At 37.1% G+C, this 15,631-nt stretch overlaps 2 protein-coding genes across 3 annotated transcripts; one reads left to right on the top strand and one right to left on the bottom strand.

Moving 5' to 3' along the window:
- Nucleotides 1–3,632: 3,632 nt before the first annotated feature.
- On the top strand, nucleotides 3,633–4,574 carry LOC140233858 (allatostatin-A receptor-like). The gene has a single exon (XM_072313949.1). The coding sequence runs from the start codon at nucleotides 3,633–3,635 to the stop codon at nucleotides 4,572–4,574; it is 942 nt and encodes a 313-aa protein (XP_072170050.1).
- Nucleotides 4,575–5,549: 975 nt separating this feature from the next.
- On the bottom strand, nucleotides 5,550–15,108 carry LOC140234148 (uncharacterized). Of its 2 annotated transcripts, XM_072314225.1 has the most exons (4): nucleotides 14,979–15,108; nucleotides 12,902–13,050; nucleotides 8,307–8,440; nucleotides 5,550–7,534 (listed from the first exon to the last, which is right to left on the bottom strand). In XM_072314225.1, exons 2-4 carry the CDS (start codon nucleotides 12,978–12,980, stop codon nucleotides 7,403–7,405), a joined length of 345 nt encoding a protein of 114 aa, XP_072170326.1. In that variant the 5' UTR covers nucleotides 12,981–13,050; nucleotides 14,979–15,108; the 3' UTR covers nucleotides 5,550–7,402. The 2 variants fall into 2 exon arrangements, with proteins under 2 accessions (XP_072170326.1, XP_072170325.1); XM_072314224.1 differs by lacking the exon at nucleotides 14,979–15,108 and having other exon boundaries at nucleotides 12,902–13,145.
- Between the last annotated feature and the right edge of the window lie 523 nt (nucleotides 15,109–15,631).

Below are 15,631 nucleotides of genomic sequence, written 5' to 3'. Positions count from 1 at the left end.
TCATATTTAATTCTCAAATATCATCATTTAATCTTTTTATTGTAAAGGAGTCACAGATAAGTATTTTTTTTACATATGTATGTAGATACAATTGTGTTATGATTCTTATATGTACATGTTCAAAGTGTTGTTGCTAATAAAACTTCAAACTTCAAAGTTCAAATATATGTATCGGTGAGATCTGTAAAAGATATACTAGTGACTCCTAAACTGGAATCTTTCGATTCATCAGCCATTACCTTGCCCTAAAGACGAAGAAAAAAAAAATGTTGTCAGGTCAATCACATCTATGAGAATGACGGAAAATATAAACCGATACTAACATGCCAAAATGTTTTGGATCCCGGTTATTGTTTGATTTAAGAGCTTAAAGGTTCTGCTTACCATTGGGAGCAGTGATTTTTAAAAAGTTCGAGTTGTCACATTTGATGCATATGTGTAGGTCAGTTGTATCACAAAACAACCTACATGTAAAGATTTTGCAATAAAGCCTAAAATATAAGGAGATATCAATATTTTTCTTTACTAAACCATAACTGTACACAGTATAGCCCGGAAACAATTGTATTATAACTATTGTTCATATTTTGAATATTTAATAATACTAAACATTGATTATACTGATTATCTTTTTACAGCGAATGTTTCTATCCCTAACTCACATTTTGAACTATTTGAAGCACTAAAACTGTTTTTTTTTTTATCATCTGCAAAATATGATAAACAATGCCTTTAATGATATGTTTATATGTTCCATATTACAACTTCTCCTATCACTTTCGTTATGATAGGCGTCCGAATCAGAGTATACATGATATATATATATATATATATATATACATGTTCCACGAGAGACGTAGCTTCTCCTTCCTATTTCCTTTTTTTGTGTGTGTGTGTGTGTTCGAGCTTTCGGCCGTGTCGGCCTTCATCAGGACCTAAACAGACAAACAAAATGATGCTTAGATTGTGATATTTTGTTTTCGCATAGTTTTGAGTTATAATTATCAAATTTGTATTATATTAAACATAAGCTATATAATGAGTGGATAACGTTGTGTTTATCAATGTTTGGTTGCAAATGTTTAATGTTAAAGGTCGAGGTCAAGGTTAGATTTTTAAAATTTTATCATTGCAGCCATATTCATGTAATGCCCAAAGGTTTGTTTGTTTGTTTGTTTGTTTGAAACTCAGTGTATATATATTAATCATTAGACAAAGATTCCTCAGTGCAAGCTCTGGGTTATGGGGTCAAATGTCAAAGCTTAAATATTAATTCAGGAGAAGAATGATAAACGTTTTTATCAAAATACACATAGACCCACATTTTTGTATGTTCACACAAAGAAAACACACACGAACACATACACGCACACACACACGCTATAACCTGCAAAATTTTTATATAATTATTTATTTGAAAATACAAATTCATTAATTCATTCATATTGTTTGAAATTCTTATATAGTTATTATTAATGAGACACATTTATACACCCTTATATATGCACATCACACCCAACATAATGTTGACTCATACAGGTTAATTTTGTCTCTAACGTTATGTATGTTTTAAATTTATATTGATATTGTATTGCTGTATATCTCATGTATGTCTATCATGTCTATTGTGCGCTTTGTATGTGTGTATCGATGTAATGTGTGTACATGCAAACAAAACAAATTTCCAGAAACGGACAATAAAATTGAATTGAATTGAACTGAATTGAATTTGTTATATATATACTGTATGTATCAACAGAATCAGAACAGGCCACCTCTGCGTTTTGAAATGTCAGATTTTGTTTTCGTTAAACATAGAAATACATTTTCACTTTGTGAAGGACAGAAACGCATTCTCGTCAATCAACAACAAAAACTCTTTTCTTTTCTTGACTCTTAATTGTTTTATGTTGATGGTGTGTGTTGCCAGTTGATTGCAAGCCTGATGAAATACAATCATCGAGTTTTATGTACATTCTTCATTAAAAAAAAATCACCATGATTTAGGGAAGCATATATTCATAAGTCTCTAATTTTGCATGAAAATAACTCCATGGGGCCAAATTCTTACGAAAACAAAAGCAATGCGCTGTATAATTTTGACTGGCAAAATACGTCATTACGGTAGAGATCATCAATAAAGTAGTACCTACTTCAAGTGAGAATAAATACAAAGGTCGAAGATTTAGAAAGCAAGTGAGGGTGCTTTTGCATTTTTGGGATCGAGGTGGAAAGGTCTGGGGCACATAAAATAAAGGTCTTGAAAATTCCTGGGGGGGGGGGGGAGGTGAGGGAGGGCAATTGCCCCTGCGTTCGGCCATGGTAACGCCCGTTAGAGCACAACGCCCTCTGTCATCACTTATTAAGTTTTCTTCCTTACGCCATTATCGGGGCACCCTTTAAAACTCCGCACATTTTATTGATTCATAGATGGCGTTATTGTTTGTTTGTTTGTTTGTTTGTTTGTTTCTTCATTTCCATCTGAGAAGATGGCTGGAAAGCCCATATTCAGCTACGCTAAGCTGGTCTTTCATGGGGTCCAGTTGGATGTGAGGTGGAATCACTTCACCGGGTTAAACACCCTGCTCTTTGCAATGAATGCATGAAGCGGGATCTATTACGTGCATGATTTGTGACTCTCTCATACACGGGACCTCCATTTTATGTCCTATCCGAGGGACAGAGTGTTTTGCCTCTTGCTAGAGGGGACGGTATGGTTACAAACAACATTGCTCAGTCCAGACTAGGGTTCGAACCCGGGTCCTTAGGATCGTGAGACAGACGCGCTACCGACTGAGCCAACTCACCGCCCAACATCCTGTCTAACTCGTGTGCCTAATCTGCTTAGGGCCAGCCTCGTGAGCCTTTTTTTGCGTAGTGTCGAACTCATGAACCTGTTTTGCCTGGATTCGAGCAAATGGATCTTATTTGCCTATTGTGGCATGGTGGTTTTACTTGATTTCGATCTCGTGGGCTTATTTCACTTAGTTTAACTTGTGGGGTGTAGTATGACTTGTAGGTTGTATGACGTGGGTTGTATAACTCTTGAGCTATATGACTCGTGGGTGTCAAACTCGTGACGTACACCAATGTAAGCCATGTTTTACACTGGCAAACATGCACACTTCATTTCTTTCCCATCCTTCCCAGTAGATCCTATTTCCCTAACGATTTTGAACATACAGTGGCGATAATAATTTACAGGGAATCTGTGAATAATACAGATTGAAAGGCGGGAAAACAGGATATTAGATCCACGCTGTGCGTTTAAACGTAACTTGAGAACGTACTTATTGCTCTTTCCATCGCTGCGCTCGCCCCACAGGATATTAAATCTAAGTTCTGACAAAAGGATTGCAATGATGCAGAGATATTAGGAGCTGAAAGGACTTGCTCTTGAAAATATAAATGCGGACATCATCGCATATCGAGTCTCATCGAATCGTAGATGCATCTGTAGTAAACAGCAGGTGGTTGTCCTTCGTGATGGTAGCTATATTTCTTATGTCTCTCAGACATTAATTCTGTCAAGACATCTGGGCTCAATTCCATTTACGACTTAAATACTGATTTAAAAGACTGCGATAGAAATGTCTTGCGTAAATATTACAAATGCAGAGCCATGGATTTTGATGGAAAGTTTCTCCTTTTTCTGGTACGATTATGTGGCCTTCGTACTTATTGTCATAGCCATTGTAGGAAATGGTTTCGTCATTCTCATCCAGAGTCGTCTAGGCGGGGCCCGTGTCGGTGGGACATCAGCGAACCGTCTTATCATCGGTCTGGCTGTAGCTGATCTACTGACGGCGTTCTTCTACATCCCCCTACCGGAATACATCAACGTACCACCCACGGCCGCTGGCGAGTTCTACTGCAGGGTGATCGAACCAAAGTCTTTGGCTTGGGTTTGTTTCATGGCATCCGTCTACACTTTGACCACAATCTCTATTGAAAGATATCTGGCCATCGCCTATCCTTATTCGTATCGAAACTGGGCAAAACATGGCTATGAGAAGTTTGCCTTTCCTCTGATATTGCTCGCAGCCGTGTTGATCAACCTCTTTACGTTTGTATTTCGTGATATGGATGAGTGTGGCAGGTGCTTTCTCAGTTTCCCTTCTGCCAGATCAAGGAAAGTGTTCGGCGTGTTTCTGTTTATCTTCGAATATCTCGGACCACTCTGCGTAATGTCTTACACCAACCTTCAAAGCATCTTCAAGCTGCGCCAGTACTCGCTGAATCCAAGCGATGCAAGCAAGGCAACTCTCTCCCATGACGCACAGGCAATTCATCGTCGGCTGACAACAATGTTTACAGTCATCTTCATCACCTTTTTTGTTCTTTGGACGCCAGATCAGATCTGCTTTCTGCTGTATAATCTGGGCATTCTGAGTGGTAACTTCACCAATACTGTTGCTTACAAAGTCTTGGTCAAAGCTGCTTTTATGAATGCCTGTACCATGAACCCTTTCATCTACTCTGTGTGGGTGCCCAGTTTCCGTCGCCAGGCAACGGCCTATCTCACCTGTCGGGGTATTCGGAACCTGCATGGGACGAAAAAAGACACGCGCTAGGTTTCAGGTTTCTCCGACCTGTAAAACAGCTCTGAAACTGTACAAAGGACTAAGCTCATGTAATTCATGAACTACTGACTTATGTCTTCAATTTGCACGGTGCCTAGTCATGTTATACCCCCATTCCACAGAGATTCATTGGTCACTTGTCGGAAGCAAGGTTTGTTGCTTCCGGTCACTTACCGAAGTGTATCGGATAACAGTCTGATGTATCCGGCTTGTGTTAGGCGACTATCAGGTCTGTGTCAAATAAATCTTCCTATGAAGAAACTTAGCTCAGAGCTTAGTTCGTCATCTTTCCCGATCGCAAGTCGAATATGTTTCTGATGATTGCTCAGCTATCGGGCGTGTCTGGCAGACGTGGATCCAGCAACAATCTGTTGAGCGTCCGATATGATTAACTGTAATCGGACCCTCATCTGATTCCAATCTGCTGTTTGTCCGATGTGTTTGAGAGCCGCCCAGCACAAATACAACACTCATCGGAGGATTAACGATATTCTGCACCGTCCGTTTACTATCCGTCGTGAGATCTAAGTGTAAATAGCTCATCAACTCAACAGTCACCTGACACTCATCGTACACTCATCGTATAAACCTACACTCTAAAAAATACCTAGTCAGATATGACTAGAATCTCGTCGTATTTGACTAGATTATAGGATCCCAGGGGCACTTACTCTGTTCTAGTCATTTTTACTAGAAAAAACTAGTCACAGATTTTGAGTAGAAATCTAGTCAATGTTTATGACTAGAAAATCTAGTTAGTTCGACCGGTTTCTAGTAAAAGATGATTAGAATATACTGATCAGTTATTTGACTAGATATGTAGTCAGTGTTGTGATTCATGAATCTAGTCAAATTCAACTAGTTTCTATTCAAAATGACCAGAACATCTTTTCAATCTCACCAATCACACATCAGTCACAAATCAATTATGAATGCTATGACAAATTGTGTAACATTTAACTGACACAAATGCATATTTTATTCTGAACCAATAATCATCGGAACATGCTACTCGTAACATTGAGTATAAAGCTTGCAATGAATATTGCATTGATTCATGAACATTTATGATTTTTCATTCATTTTCTTTCATAACTCTCTCTTTGCAAATTGAAAATTCAGCATTATCAACAATGTGTGTAGAATACAAGGCATGTACACGAACGTTTTTGTTTTTTTTCTCAAAATTAACATTCATTTTCACTCGGTCTTCCATGACATTCTACCTTGTCACATATCTCAAGTTTCCTAGATCATAACAAACGAGGGATCATGTCGTAAACTACAATAACCAGGCTTTAAGTTGATAGCACATTTAACAATGGCAAGTTAATGATGATAGAGATCTAATTGATCGAACATTGGCTTACAAAAAAAAAAAAAATGTTTCGGATAAAAAGTTCACATAGACAATTTGATCATTGATATTTGATAATATTGAGTGATTGATTTGATCAGGGAGCCCCACATACACACAGCTCTCCTGCATTGCGTTCGCACGCCCAGTCAATCGGCGAGTATATACATGTATAGATAAAGGGGATCAAATATTTGAAAAGAGTCAAAAAGTATGATCGTTCTCATTGGGTACGCTCAAACCCGGCCATCTTTGATCTCATACACAATGCTGAATCATTGTGCAGACTTCCATTCGGTTTGTAGATTCTGAAGTTGAACAATAAAACAATGAAATATCTTTTTTTGGCTCATATCTCAAATTGCCAATGCTGATGAAGCCTTTTTTGATGAAGCATTTTTCTGAGGAAGATGACGGTTTTGAGATTCGAATTATGTTTAACTAAAAATGTCGCCATGGCGACTGGCATGCCTCCGCCATATCACATTATTCTCAATTAGGTGCAGGACTTATTGCCAGTGTAAGACCGTATGTTACATGACTGGTACATACTAAATTTCTGGTGATTATACACAAAGTTCCATGACAGTACTTAAGAGCCACTTTCAATATATGGATGAGCAAAATTTTAGCATTTTCACTTGACCCAAAACTTTTCCTACACAATCATTGTGCATTAATGTATGAATATACATATTTTCTCCGTATGAATATGAGAAAGTAGTATAATTTCAGCATTCAATAATGCAATTTTAGCATTTTAAGGTGACCTTTGACCCTTGATCTTTGATTTCATGTCCCAAAACATCCACAGAGAAGCAATGTCAGGCAACACATGTCCATTGTATATGCATTACGTTTCAAGAAGATACCGTGAACCATTTCAAAGATATGAAGAAAAATGTGAAATTTTAGCATTGTCACTCGACCTTTGACTTTTGACCTTTGAAATTACGTTGTTACTCCAACAAAGCATAGAATAAAAACGAATCAACCAAATATTATGATCTTGGTGTCATTTTCTTTTGCATCATATCACACTATTTAATCTAGGCAACACAAAAAGGGCTTCTACAATAAGGCCACCAAAATCGACCATCCCTCCTTATTATGGCCAGCTCATATAAACCTGGACAATCCCAAAGAAAATTTCCACATGCCACAATCCACAAAATCAACTATATCTTCAGAAATAGATATGTGTTACAAAAACAGATCAATATACGATGTTACTGTTCAATGAACATTTCAATTCAGCGCTCTAGCTGGTGTACAGTGGAGCCCTTACGGCTTTACTCTTGCTCAACGAAGTTATTAAGCAATACAACAGAGGATGTTGGTGGACCATCACCCATTCCCAGCCCATACACATACTTTTGCAAATATGTATATGTATGACTGCACTGCCAGCAGTAGTTGATGTCCAACACATAAGTAAGTTTGAAACATACATCTACTGCTTTCAGCAGAGATGTGCAAGGGATCGCATCTCCTTCAACAGCCACGAATGCCTGCTCCGGATTCTTTCTCTCCCCGAAGACCAGGACATGAGGTTCTCGTTTCCCTTCCAAATACATAGGCAGGTTCGTCCCATCTATATGTAAAAAAGCAAATAAAGAAATTTCTCTAATAGCTTTAATAAGAGATTAACAGACAGATAAAAGACAAATATTCAAAATTTTGATCCACAACCGAGGCATAAAAGAGAAGTGCTTTTGAATAATCTAACCAATATAAAAACACAAACATCAATCAGTGTATCAAACATGAATTCTGTTGTTACCATCATAAACATTGGGAGATTCATTCATTTTCTGAATTTGGAAAAACAATATTGCCAATGGAAGCCCCCTTCATCTACATGATTTTGCCATGCCACTTTTATATCATTTTTTTTTTTTTTTTACATTTCCTTCTGCACACCTCTATCTTCAGCCCTTCACCAGTTTATGGTTTTAATTTACTTGATCTTGCCTTACAATATATCAAGCAGACAGTGAGATAATTCCAGCTGCAGTAAACTATGGACATACGAAGCACAATTTATTATGGTGACTGTTATTGTTATTATCATTAGTAGTAGCACTAGTGGTAATACTGTTATTAGTATTCTTATCATTATCATTAATAGAAATTCCATCGATTACTCACTAAATGAACAGGAATCAGCAAGCATTTTCAGAGCAATTTGACTATATGGTGAATTAAAGGATAACTAAATGTCAATTAAATGATAAAAGGAATGTGTTCACTTGACTGGATATAGATCTCAAGTGACAAATATTTCATAGCATGTCAACTGACCCATTCACACAACACAGGGTATTGCACTATTTTCAGTGTTAGATCCCTATTTCTATCATCACCTTCTCGACATTGGTGAATGCAGGCATGCTCTCTTCCATAGTTGCACGCTGTACACTTCTCTGCCCCTGTTTCTTCACCCCAGCTGGAAACAACAGAGGAAGAACCTGTAGAGCCAGGTTGCTCTTCTCATCATCTAAGGAGAACACAAACATTAGCAAACAAGTTCATGAAATGTGACACGTGGAGTTTTATTATCTTTTTAATACTTTCTCTCTGTAAAAATTCAAATGACAAAGAAGATATACATTTCAATTCAAATAATCCCTTATAAAGGTTGCATTCTCTAGATGGTTGCATTTTTTCTCAATCTATTACCAAAATTAGTTTTATTTCATTTATTCATATCAGAGTTTTTAATTTTAAATCTTTATCAAGACTCAGGAAAAGATTCATATTTTTCAAAGATTTCAAAAGATCAATAGATTATGTATCAAATTAAAGAACATTCAATGGTCTTTTAACCTGGTATTTGAAACAAAGAGAAACTTAATGCATGAGTGAACACATTCATTTTTCTCTTCTAATGGATCCAACCCCCCCCCCCCCCGTCAAAAAAACAAAAAACAAAAAACAAAAACAAACTACTACAGATGAATCCTCGACTGCACAGGGTCAAAATTCTAAACTCTTAACCTGATTAAGCCCGGACTATTTTGGCGGGGCAGCAGCTCGGGAAGGGTGTGATGTGAATAACAAGTGTGTTATGCAAATAGTGGCTGCCGGCCAGATCAAATAATGTCAACGGTGGGCGAGGTCGAAGGTCATTGACATTACGTTTGCACGTAAACCATGCAGATTCCCCATCTATAAGCCAATGTTGTGATCCCAACTCTAATATGATCGTTGTTCCTCTCATATGCAAGTATGATTCATGTTTGATCCACCAAATAAATAGTTAGCACAAGAGTGTCCTTTGGAGAGCCCAATCACAGGTCGCAGTCATGTCGCCATGGTATGCAACTTCAGTGTAGTCGATGTATGCAATATGGACACAAAGCGAAACTTTGTCCATTCTAGATTGTCGGCCAAGAAGAGAGTGCCCGTCAGACTGTTCATGGGTCAAGCTATGCACGGCATGAGGGTAAAGACAGAGAGACAGGCAGAACAGATAAAAGTATGAAATGTTTTAGTTCTGATAAGTGTAGATATAATGTTGATCAAACTTTGAAATGTATATCTTTGAATGTGAGAAGTGTTGTTAATAAGATGGAAGAATTACAGGCAATCATAGAAATTGAAAATCCCGATGTTATGTTTTGTACTGAGACGCACTTGGGGTGTGACGTTATATCAGCCGAGATTTTTCCACAAAATTACAGCGTGTTTAGGAAAGACAGAAATAGACATGGTGGTGGTGTACTTATTGCTCATAAGCAAGAGATATGTGTAACGCATCGCCAAGATTTAGAAACAAATTGTGAAATACTCTGGTGTGAAATGTCTTCTCCAAATAAGAAATCGTTGTTTTTAGGTGTATTCTACAGACCACCAAATAGTTGTATGATCAATATGTATGAATTAGAAAAATCTCTGTCACATATAACCGAAAATGGTAAGAGAAATAAGCAAATTATTCTGACAGGAGATTTTAATCTCCCACAGCTAAAGTGGTCAGACGGATTTGTTACTGATTTGGACAATTCTCAGTTGACTGATCAAATGTTACATATAATAGAAATGAATTCTTTTTATCAACACATCTCGGAACCAACCAGAATTACAATAACATCTAGTAACACACTAGATTTGTTATTTTCAACTGATCCAACTATGATAAGTGATGTGAAAATTATTTCAGGTATAAGTGATCATGATGCTATTGTTTTTAAGATTCTTTGTAACACACAGATAATGAATCAGAATCATAGGATGATTTATCTTTACTCAAGAGCTAACTTTGACTCTTATAGAAATGATCTGTTACAATCGCAAATGCACGGTGAATCATGTAATGACATTGAGTCCGATTGGAAAATATGGAAGAGAAGCCTACTAGATGCAGTTGAGAAAAACATACCTAAACGCAATGTAACTATTGGTTCTTACGTACCATGGGTTGATAAAGAAGTGAAGAAAATACTTAAAAAACGTAAGAAGTTGTATGATATTGCTAAAACAACGAACGCTAAGAATGACCGTGAAAAATTTTCACAAATAAGACGGGAAGCTAAGAAATTGTTGAAACAAAAATATAAGAATTATTTGTGTAATACGTTATGTGAGGATATAAAGCAAAATCCGAAAAGATTTTGGAAGTTTGTTAATTCAAAGAAGATTGAACAAAAGACGATATCATCTTTGGTAGTAAATGGAACTCACGTAACAGATGACAAAATGATTGCACATGTTTTAAATACTCAGTTTCAGTTTACATTCAATGATTCCCAATTTACTCATCCCCGACTGAACGATTTGTTTTCTTGTGTTCCAGTCATGGAAAGTATTGCTTGTGATGTCGCTGAAGTACGTAAACTATTACAGAATATTGATGTCAGTAAATCCCAAGGACCAGACGGCTTGCCAGCAAAAATATTGAAAGAAGGGTCTGAACAATTAGCCAGTTCCCTATGTCAATTATTCAATGAATCTTTGTCCTCGGGAAAGCTGCCCGTTGACTGGCGAAGAGCTAACATTTGCCCTATATTTAAGAAAGGTGAGAAAAACGACCCAAATAATTATCGTCCAATTTCTATGACTTCTATTGTGTGCAAATTACTTGAAAAGATTGTATGTCGTCGACTTGTTAATCACCTGTCAGTGAACAATATATTGTGTGACGGTCAACACGGTTTCCGTGAAAAGCGCTCATGTGAGACACAATTGATCGAAGCTATTCACGATTGGTCAAGTGCGATGGACTCAGGCTCCCAAGTGGATATCGTCTTTTTAGATTTCGCCAAGGCGTTTGATAGTGTTCCGCACAGTCTTTTAGAAATTAAATTACAAAGGTACGGTGTAGTAAACTCTAATTTGAAATGGATTATGAATTTTTTAGAACATAGAGAGCAGAGGGTTGTGCTCAACGGGGAATGTGCCGACTGGGTTGATGTTAAGTCTGGTGTCCCGCAGGGAACCATCCTTGGTCCGATTTTGTTTTTATGTTTCATAAATGATATTACTAATGATATATCTTCTAATATTCGTCTTAATGCAGACGATTGCATTTTGTATAGGTGTATTAATTCATTTGAAGACTGTGACGATTTACAAGGAGATCTTGATGCTTTGGGTAAATGGTCTAAGACATGGCATCTTGACTTTAATGTTAATAAATGTAAGATTATGAAAATGTCACGGAAAAGAACAAAATATGATTATGATTATGTTTTATGTGAAAAGAAATTAAGTATAACTCATTCAGAAAAATATCTAGGAATAATTATCAATGAAACACTCAACTGGAACGATCATTGTAATGAAACGTATGTTAAATGTAGTAAAATTATTGGTGTCATAAAAAGGAATTTTTTACATTGTCCCTCACATGTTTTAATCAGTTTATATAATTCTCTTATACGTCCATGTTTAGAATATTGTGCTGCTGCATGGGATCCATACAGATTATCTCACATTAACGTACTTGAGCGTGTTCAGAAGAGGTTTGTTAGATTATTGTTTCGTGACTGGGAAACAGGTTATGATACGTTGTTGCAAAAGATACATTTCTCGAAATTAATTACAAGACGTAAGTATTTCAGACTTATAATGTTTTACAAAATGATAAATGATATAGTGAACACTGGACAACAAAGAATTACACGAGAGAACAGATTTGGTAGAAATGATCATAATAAGAAAGTATATATCCCGTTTGCAAGAACTGATTATTTCAAATGTTCTTTTTATCTCAAGACTTCACAAGAATGGAATTCATTGCCAAGTAACATTGTAGCCAGTACATCTCTTTCTCGCTTTAAATATTTATTAAGACAGTTTTTATGTATGTGAATTCATTCTACAATGTATCATGTATATCATATAGGTCTCATTTGATGAATTTTAACCTCACTCTGTCCGGTGCAATATTAATGTGCATATACTATGATATAGACTTTTTTTTTCTTTTCTTTTCTTTTTAATGTATTCGTCCATGTTTTAATATTCCGCTAGTATACCCTGCAATATGGTTTGTTGTCTTAGATGATTATTCCTCTCTTGCGATATCACTTATTTACATTTTATCCTGGTTACCCATTTTTTGTGCAATATATTGCTGTTCCGAAGGCCAGAGTTTGATTTCATTGTCATTTTACAATAACTATATCATATTTGTACCTACATGTATTGAGATTTTTGTATTTCAATGTACCAATCAAATTTTTAATTTGTTTAATTTTGTGATGATGTACTCCAGGGGTGCAGACATGCATGGGTATTCGTACCTTTTTTTGCACCCCTAGACATGTTGTTTTTGATTTGTCTGAATAAATACAATACAATACAATACAATACATATATATAAACGCAATGACCTTGACCTTTAAAATTGTGACCCCAATATCTGCTTAGATCATTGTCCCTCCTATATAATGCATACACGAGTCAAATGGTTAAGTTCCCGTGAGAATTGTGCTATTTTCATGTAATGTGATACCTGAATGTGGATCTTCGACATTGAGAATCTTCTTCCACTGCACTTGTTTTTCTGCATATTCCAGAACTCTTGCTGACATTTTCGGCCATTTTTCGAAGAGGGCATCTGCAGAGTTCACTTTCGAAAAGTATCCGAAAGCCTTGATCAACCTGTGATATATAAAAGCAGAAGTTAACATGTAGGCACTTTCATTATAAAATTAACAAACCCCAATCACAACTTATGCATCATCAAAAATGGGATTTCATGATTAATTATTAAAAGATATTGAAAATTTCATGGTAAGAGCAAAGGGAAAACACACAGGATGTTCAAAATAAGACATATTGGGATCAGAAGTCAAATTTATCCATTTATAAGATGTTACCACCTTATCCTACCTCATTCTCAATTACATTTTGGAAATCCTCTGGAAATTCATTTTTGAAAATGTATATCTTTAGGGATAGAATTGAAATATTTTAAGTTATGACCACTTTGATCCTGATAGGTGCACAATATTTAGGTGTCCTAAAGGATACTTTTTTTGTTTAACTTAAAAACTAGAAATGTCGCTATGCCACTGGTATGCCTCCGCCATAATTCTCCTAATGGGTACAGTACATATTGCCAGTGTGAGACCATAATATAACATGACTGGCACAGCACAATCATTTTCTGGGGATTATACACCCAGTTCCATGACAGTACTTAGAGCCACATCAGTTTGTCGAATTTCCCTTTAGATATGTCAGTGTCATTAGACTTTTAATTCTAGACTTAATTATAGTACATACACAGCCCTGTCGCTCAACCGGCTCCGCACGGCGTCTGGTCAGGCTATTCTAGACTAAGTCTAAAACTATTTTACACGCAAGTGCGCGCTTGCATAGTGAATGAGTGTGGACCTATTTCACGATAATGCCTCTAGAGCTTCTCACTATTTAGGGGTTCTACATGAAGGCTAGACCTTTTGTCTGGAACTGGTGGTAGTTTCTACAGTAGACCTAAATAGATCCGAGGTCTAGGCTACCATTGTACCAAGCGCAAGTGTCAGTTAGATCTAGACCAAATGAGAACAGGACGGAAAGGGCTTAGACTAGCAAAAATGAATACGTTGTTGTTAGAAGATCTAGACTAGATGTTCAATTACCAAGTATCTAGCAACATATTGTATTTGACTATATTTCTAGCTTATCGTATCAGGAAAAGATCAAGCAACTAAGACTAACTGCTAGATTCTAGTACGGTACTTTACACGCAAGTTCACGCGTGCGAAGAAATGAATGAGGACCTATTTCACAATAATGCTTCTAGACCTAGTACTTTACCTACATCCTTATACTATAGATCTACTAGAGTTCTTCTACATGAAGGCTAGACCTTTTGTCTGGTACTACTGGTACTGGTAGATAGGTCTACACTACACAGTACAGAGACTCGATAGATAGATCACCGGTCTATAGGCTACCATTGTACCAAATGCAGTTAGAACTAGGTGCCAAATAGATCTTGGACCGAAGGAAAGAGGACGGGTGGGGACTGACAGGGTTGAGCCAAAATGAATTAAGCCCCCTAAAATGACGGAGATCGGCTCGTTCGCCTGTGACTCGCGAGTGCGCGGTTGTTTGTGAATTCATTCGAAAAGTGAACCTTCTGCTAATTGAAAGGTGGTGAAGTGCGGTAAATCTGATTACATCACCGTAATCGTCTCTAACCAAATTAGTAAAGACCTCCCAATAATGTAACAGCATATCTTACAATTGCTTGAAACCATATTTGTCACAAAGCCGATTTTGGGGGGATTTTCTTTCTTTCTTCTTTTTTTTTTTGGCAATGTTCACCGATGTTTACGCTGCTAATCATTGCCGCCCAACAACGCAACGGTTCATGCAGCACGTTTTACACATTTAGGCTAGGCGCGAACAATTTGAGGCAACTTGATAGGCCCAAGGCAGCAGCAGCTCTCCCCCGAGCTCGCCCAATTTTAGCGAATTATCTTTTTAGATAATACTGAATCAATACCTAATATGAAGCTGTACACTACAAGCTTCTAAACACGATTTAAAATATGCTACAAAATAAATACAGCACTTACCCTCCAAATTTTTGATAAATTTGTCGAGGCCCCACTCAGATAGCTTGTCATCCACAAACTCCATTTTGATCAAGTACGTAACGTACGTAGGCGCGGCGCTTGCTAGGGTAGCTAGATGCGTTCAACATACGCTCAGCATACACTCCTCACGGATCGTGCGATCGAGTACGCTTGAAATTGCTCTCTGCCTGCGCCGCCATCTAGCTCTTATTTTGCGTGCAGCGCGCAGACAAGAGCCAATCACGTTTCAAAGAAGTGTTGACAAGACGGTTCTAGCTAAAGCGTAAAAACGATTGACTCGATTGACCCTAATAGTCAAATTTGCTTGAAAGTTGATAGAATTCTAGTCAAAATAACTAGAATTTAGTTGAAAAAATATGAACCAAAAATCTAGTCACAAAATGACTAGATATTTTTAAGAGTGTAGTGACATTCGATGGCCATCAACGGTCTATAAAAGGTAGGGTGATCCGACGGTCAGCCAACACGGTCTCCTTGGCAGACTTTTATGGGACAATAGCTGTTAGCTATATCCTGATTCTGAAGATGAATGTAGTGAATGTAGCTGCTGGATAAGAGGACTACAGCATTTGTGACGTCACGTATGGAAATCGATAACGAATTCCACAAAACTGAACTTTTTTTGTTGAAAA

The sequence above is a fragment of the Diadema setosum genome, chromosome 10 (assembly GCF_964275005.1).
Source record: "Diadema setosum chromosome 10, eeDiaSeto1, whole genome shotgun sequence".
NCBI lineage: Eukaryota > Metazoa > Echinodermata > Echinoidea > Diadematoida > Diadematidae > Diadema > Diadema setosum.
Note: the sequence above shows the minus strand (reverse complement) of the source record. Positions and strands in the feature narration are given on the sequence as shown.